Source organism: Molossus molossus, unplaced genomic scaffold (genome assembly GCF_014108415.1).
Source record: "Molossus molossus isolate mMolMol1 unplaced genomic scaffold, mMolMol1.p scaffold_m16_p_13, whole genome shotgun sequence".
Classification (NCBI taxonomy): Eukaryota; Metazoa; Chordata; class Mammalia; order Chiroptera; family Molossidae; genus Molossus; species Molossus molossus.
This window is the reverse complement of record NW_023425348.1, coordinates 26,693,359-26,711,334: the sequence shown is the minus strand read 5'-3', so window position 1 is coordinate 26,711,334 and position 17,976 is coordinate 26,693,359. Positions and strand designations below refer to the sequence as shown.

At 40.9% G+C, this 17,976-nt stretch overlaps 1 protein-coding gene across 2 annotated transcripts; it reads right to left on the bottom strand.

Moving 5' to 3' along the window:
- Positions 1-294: 294 nt before the first annotated feature.
- On the bottom strand, positions 295-17,399 carry CWC15 (CWC15 spliceosome associated protein homolog). 2 transcript variants are annotated; one of them, XM_036258580.1, is made up of 7 exons: positions 17,304-17,399; positions 15,677-15,815; positions 14,760-14,872; positions 14,051-14,139; positions 12,824-12,937; positions 6,893-7,011; positions 295-1,180 (listed from the first exon to the last, which is right to left on the bottom strand). In XM_036258580.1, the coding sequence occupies exons 2-7, from the start codon at positions 15,805-15,807 to the stop codon at positions 1,051-1,053; spliced, it is 696 nt and encodes a 231-aa protein (XP_036114473.1). In that variant the 5' UTR covers positions 15,808-15,815; positions 17,304-17,399; the 3' UTR covers positions 295-1,050. The 2 variants fall into 2 exon arrangements, with proteins under 2 accessions (XP_036114473.1, XP_036114474.1); XM_036258581.1 differs by having other exon boundaries at positions 17,297-17,391.
- Between the last annotated feature and the right edge of the window lie 577 nt (positions 17,400-17,976).

Sequence of the window (17,976 nt, the reverse complement as noted above, 5' to 3'; positions counted from 1 at the left end):
AAAATGCAGAGCATGAATGAGTCCAGACCTGGGCTCCATTTCCAGCCCTACTCAACTCGGGCCACATACATCAACTCGGGCTTCCACCAGGGAAGTGCTGGAGTAGTGGATTAGGTCTCAGAAGGGTCTCTATCTTATCTCTAAAAGACTCAATTTTTGGTCCCAAACTTTCTATCAAAGTGACACTCCTAAAAACCACAGCCCAAGTTTAGAAAAACTTCATTTCCCAGCAACGTAGAGATGTTTCCACTTTCCATATACACATTCTCCAAGATAACAAACAAATCAGCAAAATTCAACTTCCAAAGGTTTTATTTCACTGTCGTTTGATGGTAAAACTTCCCTATGCTTTGCAGCTAATGCGTGTCAGTGTGCAAACTGTCCTTAGAGAGAAACATACAGCTGAGTGTCTCAGAGAACAAGGTGAGTGCCACCTGCTTTCTAGGCAAGTTTCGAGAGCTGTCTTGGGCGAAGAAAGGAGCCTCTGCAAAAAAGATACTCTGTGCTCCCTCAGACAGAACCGGGGTGCTTCCTGGTTGATGACACATCTTCATTACATCATGTGGCACACAATGGAATCCCTTTAACCTTTCATTGTATTTTTAAAAAACACAGAGAAGATATCATGAATTACCCGAGCTTAAATCCATGGTAGAGAAACAAGGAGAAAAAAATTAATGCACAAAGAAATATAATACACAAAATAAAATATGCAATGTTTCACAAGCTGCATACATTTCAACAAAAAGTTGGGGGAACACAGATTTGGTTATTTAGATTTTTAAAAACACTTATTACAAGCAGATTACCTTTCCCATATTTAAAAAAACATGACTGAAAACATTCAGAGATTGGAAATTGGGTTAGACAAATTCCCAAGTCCTTGTCAAATAAGGTAGCAATCAAGAAAAAGATACTTTGGAACTTAAAATTAGGGCAGCCTATTCACAATTTAAATGGAGGGAAAGAGAAAAGAAACCTAACTAAACAAAATATAATGAGAACAATCATTTACATTTCATAGTCTTTAATTAAGCACATAAAACTGTACTATTTAATATATTTCTCCATGAATTTTTTGTGAAATTCAGATCGCAGTGTATCGTTGACAAATCTTTTGTCTTTCTTCTGATCATCTACACCTTTTGCACAGTTCTTGAAAACAACATCATCATCCCACCTGAAGGAAAAAAAGAAAATAGAACGTTCTTATAATGCTTGAATCAGGAGACACTATGTGAAATTGCAAAGTTTAGTCATTACACAGAAAGACGCTCATCATGTATAGAGAGGCAGCAAGTATACCCAAAAGAATAAAGTAATTTTGAGTGGGTTGTAATCTTGCTCTGTAGTAGCAGAAAGGGCACTTTTCCATTTAGAACATATAATACATTCTTACTACTTCTCCATTATAAGAAGCTTTGACTAATTCAGAAAGCAGAAATACATACATTTTAATTGCATAAATATCAAATGTTTTCAGGTCTAAAACAAAGAGGCAGCATCTGGTATCACTGATTAATACAGACAATTCTAGATGATAACTGACCCATTTACTGTAGTTAAGATTATGTGATTTTAAGGATTTTATCTATTTTTTCATCAGTTAACATTAGTAATCGTCCACTGTAGTATTTACACTTCAGAACAATCAAAGGAGAAGAAAGTACTGGCGTATAACAATTAAGGCTCATATATTGATGCATGTCTGCATTAACCATGAAGAACTAGCACTGAAGAAGCCAGGGCAGGGCGATGGTAGGATTCTTCTGGTTAAATTTCATAATGCACAAGCATAAAAAACACCCATGGCCCAGCCGGTGTGGCTTAGTAGTTGAACGTCGACCCATGCACCAAGAGTCGCTGGTTCGACTCCCGGTCAGGGCACATGCCCAGTTTGTGGGCCAAATCCCCAATGGGGGGGATGCAGGAGACGGCCAATTGATGTTCTCTCTCATCGATATTTCTCTCTCCCTCTCTATAAAAAAGCATCAATAAAAAAACAAAACAAACAGAGACTTACGGTCAAGATGGCGGTATCGCGTCCTCCCACAACCACATCAAAGTTACAACTGAACTACAGAACAACCATCATTCAAAGCCACCTGAAATCAAGCTGAATGGAAGTCCTACAGCTACGGAATTAAAGAAGCTGCATCGAGACTGGTAGGAGGGGCGGAGGCGCGATGGGCTGGTCCCACACCCACGTGTGTCAGAAAAAATCAGGAGGACACCTCGGCTGGGAAGGTCCTTCCTGAGGACTGAGGGGTCCCTGTCCCACACCAGATGCCCCGCTCAGGGTTCCAGTGCCAGGAAGAGAAGTCCCCATAACTTCTGGCTGGAAAAACCAGCGGGAACTGAGGCTCAGGGAGGCTGAGGCTCCTGGAGCCCCAGGCAGCTCCTTAAAGGGCCCGCACGGACTTATCGGACTCTCTCCCTCTAAGCTTGGAGGAGATGCAGCTCGAGGGGCGCCAGAGACATACAGGGAAGAACTGAGCTGTTTGGCATTGGAGCGAGGGCTGGAGAGGGGGCTTTCTCCAGGACAAACGTACTGCCAGAGGCCTTTGTTCCTTTGGTGAGCCCTTCCCTGGGGCGGCAGACAGTTGCCATATCTGGGACTCCAGCAACCTGGCTCACACTGGTAGCCCCACCCTGGTGAGTCCCTGAGACCCCGCCCCACCCAACTTTCAGGCCCAGCCAAGCTGTTGCAAGTTGCTTGGATTCTGCTTCAGGTTTTCCTAAATTCTTTCAGACAAGCAGCATCTAGTCTAGATGGCCCCATACCTCTCGATAAGTAATACACAGAAACAAACACAGAGAGACAGCCAAAATGAGGAGACAAAGAAACAGGTCCCAAATGAAAGAACAGAACAAAACCCCAGGAAAAGAACTAAGCGAAATGGAGATAAGCAACCTAACAGATATTGAGTTCAAAATACTGCTTATAAGGATGCTCAGTGAATTTAGTGAGGGCCTCAAGAGCATAAAAAAGGACCAGTCAGAAATGATGGATGCACAGTCAGAAATGAAGGAGGCATTAGCTGAAATAAAGAATAATTTACACAGCTTCAATAGTAGAGTACGTAAATCCAAGAAGCAGACCACTGATTTGGAATATAAGGAAGCAAAAAACACCCAATCAGAACAGCAAAAAGAAAAAAGAATCCAAAAAAATCAGGATAGTGTAAGGAGCCTCTGGGACAACTTCAAGCGTGCCAACATTCGCATCTTGGGGGTGCCAGAAGGAGAAAAGCAATAATAAAATAAACAATAATGGCAGAAAACTTCCCTAACTTGGTGAAGGAAACAGACATACAAGTCCAGGAAGCACAGAGAGTCCCAAACAAGATGAACCCCAAGAGGCCCACACCAAAACACATCATCATCAACATGCAAAAGGTTCAAGACAAAGAGAGAATCTTAAAAGCAGCAAGAGAAAAGCAGTTAGTTACATACAAGGGAGTTCTCATAAGGCTGTCAGCTGATTTCTCAAAAGCAACTTTGCAGGCCAGAAGGGAGTGGCAAGAAATATTCAGAGTGATGAAATGCCAAGAACCTACAACCAAGATTACTCTATCCTGCAAAGCTGTCATTTAGAATCGATGGACATATAAAGAGTTTCCCAGACAAGAAAAAGTTAAAGGAGTTCATCACCACCAAACCATTAGTATAGGAAATGATGAAGGGTCTTTTTGAAGAAAAAGATAAAATGTATGAACAAACAAAATGGCAATGAATACATATCTATTGACAATGGAATCTAAAAATAAAATGAACAGGTAGAATAGAAACATTCTCAGAGAACATTTTGTTGGTTGCCAGATGGGAGGGGGTTTGGGGGAATGGGTGAAAAAGGTGAAGGGATTAAGAAGTACAAATTCATTGCTAGACTGACAAACCTCAAAGGGAAATGGGTTGAGGGGTGGGAAGAAATATACCAAAGAACTTATATGCATAACCAATGGACACAGACAATAGTGTGGGAAAAGGCGGGAGGGGGGCAGGAGTGGGTCAATGGGGGAAAAATGAGGAACATGTGTAATACATTCAACAATAAAGATTTTTTTAAAATCAATGAAAAAAAATTAAAAAACAAAACTACCCATGAATGGGCTATAAAATATGTTTTATAGAAAATTAAGAGTGTGATTTCAAAATATCATCTAACATATAAAGCAAAATCCCATTCTGTAATATATATCCTCTTACAAATACATATAAAATGGAAGCCCATGTAACGTGTATCTATGTGCACATGTATGCATGCCAGAAGAAACTGCACGTGAAAAATGAGCAAAGAATGTGGCATCTTTGGAAATAGTAGTGTTAGTAAAGTCATCACGTGCAACACACAGATGAGTGAAAAGCTGAGCAGAGCAGGGTCAAATGAGACCTGCATATTAAGATGTGTTCCAGTCTCCAAACAACTCCATTTGCATCCAAACAAGGCAGGAGAACAAAGTATAGAGTTTAACATCAACAGAAATATAATCGACACAGTTTTTCCTCTATCCACTCAACTCAGCCCACGGTTTTTAGCCCCTTCTCAACACCAACCTGCTCTTCCATGTTGCTAAACCCAAGGGCCATGTCCCTATTATCATTACTTGACCAATCCACTCCCCTGCTCTCGACAGCAAGCTTTGTCTGCTGGCTTCCCAGACACCCACCAATCTCTTTTGGTTCCTTCCTCCCTCACTGGCTGCTCCTTCTTAGCCTAGTTTTTTTTTTTTTCATTCAAAATTCATTCAATCAATATTTACTGAGCACCTAGTATGTTCCGGGCACTGATAGCTAACCACTTATTTAATCTTTAAACCAGTGGTCCTCAATCTTCCAAATGCCGCGACCCTTTAATACAGTTCCTCATATTGTGGTGACCCCCCAACCATAAGATTATTTCCGTTGTTACTTCACAACTGTAATTTTGCTACTGTTATGAATCACCATCGGAAACATGTGTTTTCCGATGGTCTTAGGCGACCCCTGTGAAAGGGTCGTTCGACGCCCAAAGGGGTTGCGACCCACAGGTTGAGAACCGCTGCTTTAAACATTATCCCAGGCTCAGGCCTCTGACTTCTCCCTCTGGCTGCACTCACTCCCTTGGTGACCTCATCTAGTCTTCCTGGCTTTAGAAAACTCCTGTACATTGACAGCTCTCAAATTCACTATCTCTAGCCTGGATTAACTCCAGAACCATTAATTAAGCTACCTAATTCAACATTTCCACATAGACTTATATAACACTCTGAATCTAACATGTCATATCTGTCACCTTCCCCACTCCAACCTTTGTTTATACTCTTCCCTACCTTTAAGTATTCAGGTCAAATACCTTAGAGTCTGGTCTGTGATAAAATATCACCTGCCAGGCAATTCCTTTCCTCGACCATGCTGTTGCCATTGTAAGGAGTTGAGTTTTTACTACAAATGAGTTAGAAAGTCACGGGATGGCTTAAAACAGAAGACTATGAGCTCTCATTTTAAAAGGACCACAGTGCTGCTGTGTTCAGAAAACACCTGGGGGTAGGGCTGGAGAGTGGTGAGTGTGCAAGAACAAGACCAGCTGGGGGCCCTGCATCACTCCACACTGGAGAGGGCAGCAGAGGTGGCGGGAAACCGGATACAGTGTAAAAGTTGAACCTACAGCCCTGGTCAGTTTGGCTCAGAAGTTAGAGCGTTGGCCTGCGGTCTAGAGAGACCCGGGTTCGGTTCCCGCTAAGGGCACGTACCTTGGTTGCAGTTTGTCCCCGGCCCTGGTTGGTTGTGTGGGTGGGTAGCCACTCGATGTGTCCCTTTCACATTGATATTCTCTCTCTCTCTCTCTCCTTCCCACTCTATCTGAACAAAAAATGGAAAAATGTCCTCGGGTGAGGACAAAAAAATTATAAAATAAAATAAAATTGATTTGAGAGAAAGAGATTTGTTGTTCCACTTATTTATGCATTCACTGGTTGCTTCTTGTATGTGCCCTAACCAGGGATCAAACCTGCAACCTTGGCCTACTGGGATGATGCTCTAACCAAATGAGCTACCCAGCCAGGGCTATATTCAGTATTTACTGTTTATATTCTCTCACCCTCCACCTTTCTAATTCACCCCTCCAAATGTACACACTATACAGAAGAGAGTTAACATGGCAGGTTTATAACTGCTATCCTCAGATAGGCCCACTTGCAAGGTTGGCCCTAGGCTGGCCCTTGGAAACTGGACTCAGGGAATCTTCTATCACTGTGCCTAGACTGGGTGTATATATAATGTGGTTTATGTGGACACCTGTTTCCCCTCTGGAAGTCTGAATTTTGGTATGTGCTAGGCAGAGGTTAATATGACCAGCCCCTGGTAAAAACCTTGAGCACAGAGTCTCTAATGGGCTTCCCTGGGCAGAAACATTGCAGATGTTACTACAGTGTTGTTCCTAGAGGAAAGGATGTGCTCTGTGTGGCCCCTCATGGCAGGGACAGAGCATAAGGAAGCCATGCACCTGGGGTTACTTCAATCCCTTTTCCCCTTATGATCTGTGTACCTTTACTACGCTTATCACGAGTACAACTGTTTGCTGAGTCCCATGAGTTCTTCCAGTGAGTCTCTGGATATGAAGGTGGTCATGGAACCCCTGACACATACACCTAAAATGTAAACTTTGTAGGGTCAAAGGCTCAGTGCACTGCTCCATCTCTAATGCTTAGAACTGTATCTGGAAACAGCTGATTCCTGTAAATATCTATTGAAAATACATGTATTTTGTTTCATTCTCCTTCTTCCATTATTCCAACATCTGACAGAGAAGAGTATCAGTGGAAAGAGGGATTTTAGAATCTTTACACAACATAGTTTGCTATAAAACACATAATCTGTATGTATATATTCCCAACTCATTACTGTATAGTACCTTCTTTTAACTTTGAAGTTGGCCTGCGGCTGGGATGGGCCAGTGAGATTAAGGAGAGGGTTTCCACTCAGAATGTTTTCCATACGAATCCTTTCTTCTTCAGCTTTTTGCTCTTGTTCCTGTCAATGATAGGGGAAGATTCATATTTACTTACATTAACTCCAGGGTCAATCTGTTATACAACTCCTGTTTTAAAGGACTGTTAAAAACGAATATTAAGGTAGTGTTGTTTTGTTTGTTTTCAAGACATACCAGAAAAGTCTTGCTTTTTAAAATAATTTGACATTTTTATTATAACTATTTCATGCATGAGTTTTTTTGTTTGTTTGTTTGTTTTTTATCCTCACCTGAGGACATTTTTCCATTTTTTATTCAGATAGAGCAGGAGGGAGAGAGAGGAAGAGAGAGAGAAAGAAACATCGTTGTGAAGGGACACATCAAGTGGCTGCCACCCGCACAACCAACCAGGGCCGGGGACAAACTGCAACCGAGGTACATGCCCTTAGCGGGAACCGAATCCGGGTCTCTCTGTACCGCAGGCCGACACTCTAACCGCTGAGCCAAACCAGCCAGGGCATGCATGAGTCTTTTTTGAATCTAAAATTCTTCAGATGCATACTTGAATCTATTTTTTTTTTTTTTTAAATCCTCACCCAAGGACATTTTTCCATTTTTTTTCAGATAGAGTGGGAGGGAGGGGGGGAGAGAGAGAGAGAGAAACATTGATGTGAAAGGGACACATTGAGTGGCTGCCACACGCATGACCCAACCAGGGCTGGGGACAAACTGCAACCGAGGCACGTGCCCTTAGCGGGAACCGAACCCGGGTCTCTCTGGACTGCAGGCCAACGCTCTAACTGCTGAGCCAAACCGGCCAGGGCTCTATTTTCTTTTTTTTTTTTATCCTCACCTGAGGATATTTTTCCATTTTTTGTACAGATAGAGTGGGAGGGAGAGAGAGGAAGGGAGAGAGAGAGAAAAACATTGACGTGAAGGGACACATCGAGTGGCTGCCACCCGCACGACCAACCAGGGCCGGGGACAAACTGCAACCGAAGTACGTGCCCTTAGTGGGAACCGAACCCGGGTCTCTCCGGACCGCAGGCCGACGCTCTAACCACTGAGCCAAACTGGCCAGGGCTATTTTCTTGAAGTAAACACTAAATTGCTTATTTTAAGAAAGTCTACCAATAAACATTCTAATAATTTAAGAATGTATTAAACACCAGAGACATTTAGCAAGGCTATTACCATGATTTTTAAAGACGGGCTATACATAACTGATTATAAATACTTTTTTATTTTGATTTACCAACAATGTAAACTTGCATCTCTAAAATTGAGAGGTTTTATTAACCAAGAAGTATCTCCTAAAATAAGACAAACTATCAAAATTTTATTAACATGCACTTCTACCAATTTACCTTATGTTTATCCACTGTTCTTATGATTTTACTTTCTATTTTTATACCTCTCATACCTTATCAGTTACAAGCTTGTCTTTCTTCACTTTTTATTTTATTTTTCTTTATTTTTAGAGAGAGAGGAATGGAGAGGGAGAGAGAGAAACTTCAATGAGAACATCGATTGGCCGCCTCCTGCACCACACCCCCTACTTGGGATCAGGCCCACAACCTGGACACGTGCCCTGACTGGGAATCAAACTGGTGACCCCTTGGTACATGGGTCGACCCTCAAACTGAGCCACACCGGCCGGGCTCTTCACTTTTATTTTAGCATTAATGTCTTTAAATTCAAATCCACACCCTCCCCATTTCATTGTTAGAAACATGAATATAAAATGTCTAAAATCCTTAACCATAACTTCTAAGTCTACCTGATTCCATGCTATCTTAACCCAAGATAAATCCCACTTTGTTGTGTCTTAGGGATGACAGACATTGATGACTTACTAAATCAAAGAAAAAGAGACTTTCGGGAAGTCCACTTAAAATAAACCTATGTTAAAAGACTTGGAAAAATAACCTAATTTTCAACACAGGTTAATGATACTGTTTTAAAAATTGAATTTATTGGGGTGACACTGGCTAACAAAATTATATAGGTCTCAGGTGCACAGTTCCACAGCACATCATCTGTATAATGTACTCTGTTCACCACCCCAAGTCCAGTCTCCGCCCATCACCATTTATCTCCCCTATGCTCTTCCTCCACCTCCCCCCAAACCCGTCCCCTGCAATCGCCGTACTATTGTCCATGTCCATACGTTTTTTCTTTTTTCTTTCTTTTTTGCTCAATCCCTCCAATAACCCAGTGCTCCCGACATCCAAATGTGAACATTGAATTTCATCTTTGTATGAGGCCAAATAACTAGAAGGTGAGAAAATGCAATTTTCCAGGGGGAGGGTGTTTAGGCCACTGCTGAGACTTTTAACAAAGTCAGGAATATCCACTATAGATTAAGAACAGATAACTTTAGCCCTGGCCTGTGTGGCTCAGTTGGTTGAGCGTCGTCCAGAGCACTGAAAAGTTGCTGGTTTGATTCCCAGTCAAGGCACATGCCCAGGTTGCACACATGATTTCTGGTCAGGATGTGTTCGAGAGGCAATTGATTGATGTTTCTCTCTCTGTCACTCCCTCTCCCTTCCCCTTTCTCGAAAAAGTAAAAATCAGTGAAATCTTTCTCTAAAAAGTAAATCAGTGAAAAACATTAAAAATAAAAGAACAGATAGCTTTCTATAAACTATATATTTATTTATATTATTATTTTTTAATCCTCACCCAAGGATATTTTTTTCCATTGTTTTTCAGAGAGTAGAATGGAGGGAGGGGGTAGAGGAAGAAAGGGAGGGAGGGAAGGAGGGAGGGAGAGAGAGAGGGAGAGAGAAACATCAATGTGAGAGACATACATCGATTGCCTTCCTCCCACACGCGCTCCAACTGGGGCCAGGGATCAAACCCATGACCACTAACCACAACGGCCAGGGCTATATATTTATTTTTAACAAATTACATTTTTGCTGAAATTTAAAACATTTCTCTGAGATGCTAGAAAAATAGGAGCTCAAGTATATAAAGTATCCAAATTTATAACAACATGTGTGATGTAATAAGATCCTGGCCATTCTGTGTTCAGAATATACAGCCGTCCTTCGTTTATCGCAGTTAATCTGTTCCAGACTCTAGTGGTTGCACCTGGCGTTGAAGGATTCCAGAGGTGCTCAAATACATAGGCCTACAGTCCATACATACAGTAATTTTAATTGTAATACAGGGGTGTATAATTGACTCGGACAACCGAGCGTGTGCTGTATCATTTTCACTGTCTCAAATAAACTTTTTTTTTTTTTATCCTCACCCGAGGACATTTTTCGATATTTTGTTCAGATAGAGTGAGAGGGAGAGAGACAGAGAGAAACATCGACGTGAAAGCGACACATCGAGTGGTTGCCACCCACACGACCCAACCAGGGCTGGGGACAAACTGCAACCAAGGTACGTGCCCTTAGCGGAAACCGAACCCGGGTCTCTCCAGACCGCAGGCCGACGCTCTAACCGCTGAGCCAAACCGGCCAGGGCTCAAATAAACTTTTTAATGAATATATTTTTAAAAATCGTGATAGAGTGAAGCCGCGAAAGTCGAAGCGCGAAGTGGCAAGGGACGACTGTATTTCCTTTAGGAGTTACTGGCTGGTTGCCACACACAGCCCTGGAGAAAAAAAAAGGTGCCAACCCTTTCCATATTCAAGTACCAAGTGCATTATGCTTTATGAATGCAGGCTAAAGCTATACAGCTTGTGGGTCAAATTCAAACCACCCTGTTTTGTAAGTAACATTTTATTGGAACACAGTCACATTCATTCATTTATGTACTGTCTATGGCTTCTTGTGCTACAAGCAGGCCTGAATAGTTGTGACAGTGGCCCACAAGCCTAATATATTCACTCTCTGGCCCTTACAGAAAGTTTGCCAGCCCCTGAAATAGGCAGACTGGTTTGAAATGTTATTTTGGGACACTCAAAAAGTAACCACTGGAAAGCCAGGGAGACAGGGACAGAAGAATTAACTGTCATTCAACCCCAACAAACACCAACAAATTTGTTTACAGAGATTAGATGAATCTCAAAAATGTTTAAATGTCTAAAATGCCTATCCTCCCTAAAGGTTAACCAATGCATTTAAATTGCTCATCTCTTTACGTATTCAGAGCTGTTAGATAAATCAAAGGTATTTTGGAATGGAACAACTGCCCTCTAGTGGTGTACAACTGATATTAGGAAGATTCTTAAATCCTTTGATTTCTACAATTAGATATAAAAATTGTGAACTATTATAGAAGTTATGCTATCCTATGCCAAACTCTGATAAATGTCTAGTAAAATACTTTTCTTCTTCCAATTTGAATTCTAGCAGCATGCAAAGCCTATTTCAAATTGGACCTCTTTTCTGAATTCTGACCCTTCTGACCCACATGAATTCTACCTCCCTAGATTCCAAGCATTAACCTACGTCAATCTTTCCTCTGAGTCTTCTTCCTCTCTATTTTAAACAGAAAACAATTCTTCGCTTAAATAAAATCTTACACAGACACCATAAAACAAGCTGCTCTGTTCTGGTTGAAAGTGGAGACAGATATCTCTACTTGGACATCTCACAATGTAGCAAATTCAACATGTTCCAAACAGAACGAATCATCTTTTCTCTCCACCTAAATATGCCCATCCTTCTGTATTGTGTGTTAAGTGGATGGCACCAACATCTACCCAGAAAATGGGGGTCATCTTTACTGCCACATTTGATCAGTCACTTTATCTGGTCAATTCTACCTCCTTGATAGCTCTATCAACATCTGTTTACTTCTTTCAATTCCAACTCCTATTATACACAATTCTTCTAACTATATGTGAGGATTACTGGAACAGCCTCCTACATCAATTCTTTCCAACGTACTCGCCATACTTCTACCAGAATAATCTTTCTAAAATGCATACCCAGCCTCACCAATCTCCTGCTGAAATTGACTAGCTTCTCATATCCTTCAGAACAGAGTCCAAACTCCTTTAACATTGGTTTACAAATCTCTGAACCTCCTCTTGCCTCCCGTTTCATCTCTTTTTTTTATTACTATGGATCCTATTTAATCCTTATAACTATCTTTGAGTTAAATATCCTTTTCTTCCATTGTGTAAATTGAGAGATGGGGGGCAGGGGGCTCGAAGAAGTTACGTAAATTGTCCTAGGTTACATAAATTCTATTGACAGACTGCTTCAACAAGTGCCTGGAAAGAAGGCTGAGGCAGGAGACAAGGAAAGAAATGACAATGGCCTCACTGTATCTGTGAGTACTTAGTAGGCCAGGACTACATCCTAGTCATCTTTTATTCTTCTGACACTTAATAGACATTAACTAAATGTGTGTTAAGCAAACAAACAAGGGATTAAAGAGCAGTGTGATGAGTATATTATTAACCATGTCTGAATTATTTGGAAAGAATTTCTAACATAACCAAGAGACTTAAAATGCCACAAAAAATTATCAGTTTTACAGACCTATGGGTGCTATAATATCTAGACATGGCAAGGACAATTTGTAATATAAAATATTACTTGAATTAAAAATATTTCTACTTTAGCCCTGGCCGGTTTGGCTCAGCAGTTAGAGTGTCAGCCCGTAGACCAAAGGATCATGGGTTCCTTTCAGTCAAGGGCATGTACCTGGCTTTCAGGTTCAATCCCTGGCCCTAGTCGGGTTCATGTGGAATCAATCAATGTCTCTCTCTCTCACATCAACGTTTTTTCTTTCTCTCCTTCCCTCCCTTCCATTCTCTCTAAAAACCAATGGAAAGATACTGTCAGGTGAGAATTAACAAAAAATAAATAAATAAGTAAATAAAAGTGCTTACCATGTTAAAAAAAATTTATATTTGAGTTTATATAAGAAGATGTAAATATTTAACACTTTGATTTTACCTTTCTGGCTTGCTCTTCAGCTCTTTCCTTTTTAATTTTTTCTAGTTCTGCAAGAAGAGCTGCAGTATCATCATCATCACTCTCCTCTTCAAAATCTTCATCTTCATCTTCCTCCTAAAAAACAATGTGATGACCCATTGGAGAGAATATTCACATTAATTTTTTTCCATAAAAATTGCACTTATCAAATCTTTGGAGCATGATTAGTGGGAAAGATAAATGCATCTAAATATGATTAAAATTAACAACTAACCAAAAAATAAATCCCACTTAAGAATATTCACTAAGATGTCAACCCCTGAAGTGTTTTAGAGATTATAACAACAAATAGTATAACAAAGTACCCTTGAAATTTACAGGCAAAAGGGAATTTAGATATAAAAATATTTCTAAAACAAGAAAAGGAACACTTTACACTGATATACACTCCAAATGCACACAGTATATCACCCTAAAAATCAAAATTGTTTTATACAGCTCAAAACAACTTCGAGCTAGGCAGAATAATCAAAAGTACAAAAAGGGTGCTAAACTCTCAGAAGAAACCAATTTCAAATGAATAAACATAAGTCTCACTGAGTTACCTATATTTAATTACTAAATTATATTTAATTCAATCCAGAATTAATTGCTGACATATGCACTTAATTAAATGCTGCTACTCATAAAAAGTCACTCAAATTTCACTGTATGTAGAAAACTGCAAATTAATTATAGACTATGGGTGCCATTAAATTTTAATGTTAACTAAAGCACTAATCCTTAAAAACCTTCCACTTAGATCACTTCCCTCCCTAAGCACAGAGGGAGCCATTAAGTGCATCACACATTAGAGGGGCATCAGTGGTATCTAATGTAAAAAGGTCCCTGGGTTCAACTCTAGGTGCTGCTATTGATAAGAGTGCCCAGTCTGAAGAGTGCCCTCTGGAGAGCTATAACATGGTAGCCCAATCTCTATGGTTTAATATAGGGAGTTATTTTTTAGGAAGGCATAGTCTTTAATAGATCACTTCCTTATTTGGTTTTCCAGAGATCAAACTCGTCCTTGAAGTTTGATTAACCAAAGAGCAAAAATTTTTGTTTTAAAATCAACTATAAACTTTAGCATTTGAATAACAGTGAAGTAAAAAGAAATACAGGGCTCTTCTTAAAGCCACAAGAATAAAAAAGTCTTTCAGAAAACATGATATAATTACTATGGAGATGAAAGGAAGAAACAAAACATACGTCTGTTAGAGGATCATCTGCATCAAGGTTGGCAGCAGGAATCTGGTCTAACCGAGGCTTCTTTGACACTGAAGAGGAGGTTGTGTGTTCTGAGGAAAGACAAACATCACTTAGGTTACTGAAACAAATACTGCATTTCTCATAACATTTTAGGAACCTGTGGGTACAAAGAATGTAGATTATAACTATCATGACAGCTGGGATAAAAACCACAGTGCCCGGCAAATAAGCCCTTAGTAATATATATTTGCTGAGTAAATTAATGAAAGTATTGATTTTAATATGGAAACTGTAGACTCTCTCAGGAAATTTAGAGAACAGTTTACATAAGCTAGAATTATATGCCCCTTGGTGCCTTCTAATAGCCAGTAACAAAAATGGGAGAACTTCATAGACAGAGACCAGGAAGTCTCAAAAAATATGGCTCTTGTAAACAGTCAAAACTCCTTGATCTAAACTGGAACAATGGCTGCTAAATATCCCAGGTCATCTTGTCCCTTCTAATATAGAACCATAAAAAGATGAAACTGGAATCAACTTTATTATCATACCTAATTTAATCTAAACATATACCATTTAGCAAAGTGTTACAGTTCATACCACCAATATTTAAAAGCAAACAAAAATAGTAATCTGTTTCAATTACCAAGTGAAAGAAAAACGATTTTCAACAATTTTATAAGACAAATATCTGAGGTAGTGTGGGTACCTCGAGTTGGACGATCTCTATTTTTTTCTCTTGCAGCAACTCTCTCTCTCTCCTCTAACTCTCTTCTGAAGTCACGGTTCCGAACCTCTTCAGGGGCATCCTGAGTGGTCTGTCTAAAGCAGAAACAAACCAGGGCAAAAATGTTTCTTAAAAAACACATGGCTGTAGCAATGGAAGATAATTCACAAAAAGCAACTTCGTCCTTGAGTCCCTCAAACACAAAAGAAGGAACTGGACAAGAATATTACCCTAATCTCAGGGTTACTGACAGACATCCTTGTGATATTTCCAATATTTCAAGAATCCCAAAATGAATCACATATATTCCCATAATAAGCCTGGAGATCGATTAAAATGTCTTTACTGCCCAGCCAGTGCGGCTCAGTGGATTGAGCATCATCCCATGGACTAAGAGGTCCTGGTTCAATTCCCAGTGAGGGCACATGCCTGGGTTGCTGGCTCCATCCCCAGCAGGGGGTGTGCAGGAGGCAGCCAATTGAAATTTCTCACATCGATGCTTCTCTCTCTTTCTTCCTCTTTCTAAAAAATCAATTAAAACACATTAAAAAAATTTTCTTATACGCCTTTACTTTTTGTTAGTAGGTCAACTCAGGGCACATTATGGTAACACTTTTATTCTCATATTGATTAATACTGACAGTGCACTGTCTCTCTGAAGTTATGTATTATTTTTCCATCTACATGTGGATATTCTTGGTTAACAGGAATTTCTACTTAATAAATACCTGATAGTTATTTATAGCTACATAATTTTAGTATTATTCTACTGCATTCTACTCACATAAAAATAAATAACTTAAGTGATATAACCCAAACGTGCTACTATCTCATGACCATGCCCTTTATCAGATTTGGTCTTGCTTTGTAAACAACAAAAAAAAGAAAATCTTCATTACCTATATTTTATCTTTGTATGAGAAGGTAGGTCTCTACTTGAATATTGCTTTGAGAGTTGGCTCAAATCACCTTCTCCTTTTCCTCTCCCACCTCTAGCAGGTTCAAAAGTTGGTCGAGCTGCTGTTGTCATCTTTTATGCTTTGAAGAAAAATAATATCAAGTTATTCCCCATAAGACAAATTCTCATTTCTTAAAGTATTAAGAAATCCTCGTGAAGTAATTTCCATAATGTATTCCTTAAAATTTACTTAAATAACCTCAAATCAAAAGTTCTCAAGAAACAAACAATGAGCCCTGGCCAGTCTAGCTCAGCGGTTAGAGCGTCGGCCCATGGACCAGAGAGTCCTGGGTTCAGTTCCTGCTAAGGGCATGTACCTCTATTGCAGTTTGTCCCTGGCCCCGGTTGGGGTCGTGTGGGTGGCAACCACTCAACCTGTCTCTCTCACATTAATGTTTCTCTCTCTCCCTCCCGCTCTATCTGAAGATGAATACAAACATGTCCTCAGGTGAGGATAAAAAACAAAAGAAACAAACAAACAATGAGGCTCAGGGTGCACAAAGAATAAGTCTTCTTAGGTTACTCCCATTTTGTACAAAAAATTCTGTCACGAAGATCTGAGTTTGTGTTCCTCTTCTTCTAGCTCTGTGGCCTTGGACAAGTCACCTAGCTTACGTTTTTGTCATCTGTGAAACAAGGATATTCCTCATAGAATTATTATGTGATTTGACACGGCAAAACCCTTACAAAATACAAGTACTGCCATGACAGAGTTTAAAAAATTCTCAACCCCACCATACTCCACCAGGCTCCCTAAGGCTTGCACTTTAAACCTCACACAACAGAAAATAGGTTAGTAACTACAAAAAGAATATTGAAAAATCACAAAGAAATATATTTTAATCACAATTACTAAGTATCCTGGATAAAACTATGTTAAACTTTAATAACAGTGACCTGGCCAAAATTCTCCAACCTTTTGTTGATCCATTACAGGAGTCAACGTAATACAAATTCAGATCTTTTGTAGGTTATAGTTTAAGGAATACTCAAAAGACGGGAACCTCATCCCAAAGGATGCTGATAAAATCAGGGCTCCTTCCTTATGTTACTTTTGGTTACAGGCAGCCAAAATAATATCTCAGCAGAAGGGGCTTCTAAAACCCCGTTAAGCGTAAGAAAAGCAAGTATGTGCGGGATGTTGTGGGAACCACTATATGTCTCTAGAGATTTTCAAAACAGGGAAAGGGATGTATCCAGAGGGGGCAGGAAAAGTGTTTCCTGCCGCTGGGGGCGCCGCCGTCTCCCACACAGCCCGGATTATGATCATTCTTGTCTCCCCGGAGTTCACCTTCGGGATGTCACCAGGAACTTGCTGACTCCTCGACCTGCCGACTCCGCGAGGGGCGTGGAGGCCCGGACCCTGCTGAACGCCGTCTGCAACGCTGCCTTCGCGCTGCGCTCTCCGCGGCGCCGGGACACGAGACGCGCCCGCAGGAGCTGGGCTCCGCCACCCGCCCGCCGCCCTGGGGCCTCCACCACCGCACTCGGTTGTCCGCCGGCGACTCCGATCCCAACCGCCCTTTCCCGCCCCACTCGGATAAGAAAGACAAACTGCTACCGCTCACGTTGGCCGAGGTCCGATTCAGCAGCCCCCGGAGATCACACAGACACCATAAGGACTGTGGGCTCCCAGAATCCTCAGCACCCGGTGCTTAAGCCCAAGACCCGGAAGCAAACCCCAAGCACTTTCGCCGCACTTCAGAGGCGGAGGCAGCGGCCAATCCGCAGAGGCCAGGGGGGAAGTCAGCGTGACGACAGTGAGGGGCGGGGCCGAAGCGGCCGAGGGGGCGGGCGTTTAAATTCGGTGCCTTAGAGCTGATCCTAAACATCATTTTATACCTTCGAGAACCAATTACTTAATGTCTCTTCCGTCTTTTCCTTCCCCGACCCCCTCCCAGACTCCTTCATTCCGGTACTGCGTGGACGGAAAGCCCCGTGTAGCCGACACCACGTCCCCGGCTAGCGAGAGAGAGCGTAGAAAAGGATTACACCAAACTGTTTAAATCCAACGGCTCCTGCTTCCTTTCTCCTGAGCTAGACCCAACATGCCTAGAGAGTTGGGCTACGGAAAAACTAGTATTTTCATTTAATTGGATATGAAGAAAGAACAAATAAGTACGGGGGCAACCACGATCTTTATAAAGGTACCATTCCTGCAAAAAAAAATGTTAGTCTTCAAAGCAAAGGTTGTATTCGTATTGTTTGTTAAAATTTTTATTAAAAAACTAAGTTCTAGCG

Coding starts and splice junctions, on each gene's coding strand:
- CWC15 (XM_036258580.1), bottom strand. CDS start 15,807: ATGACAACAGCAGCTCGACCAACTTTTGAACCTGCTAGAGGTGGGAGA. Junction 14,140..14,759: donor TAGAGATCGTCCAACTCGAG/GTACCCACACTA, acceptor GTCTTTCCTCAG/AACACACAACCTCCTCTTCA. Junction 7,012..12,823: donor CTGAAGAGCAAGCCAGAAAG/GTAAAATCAAAG, acceptor TATCATTGACAG/GAACAAGAGCAAAAAGCTGA.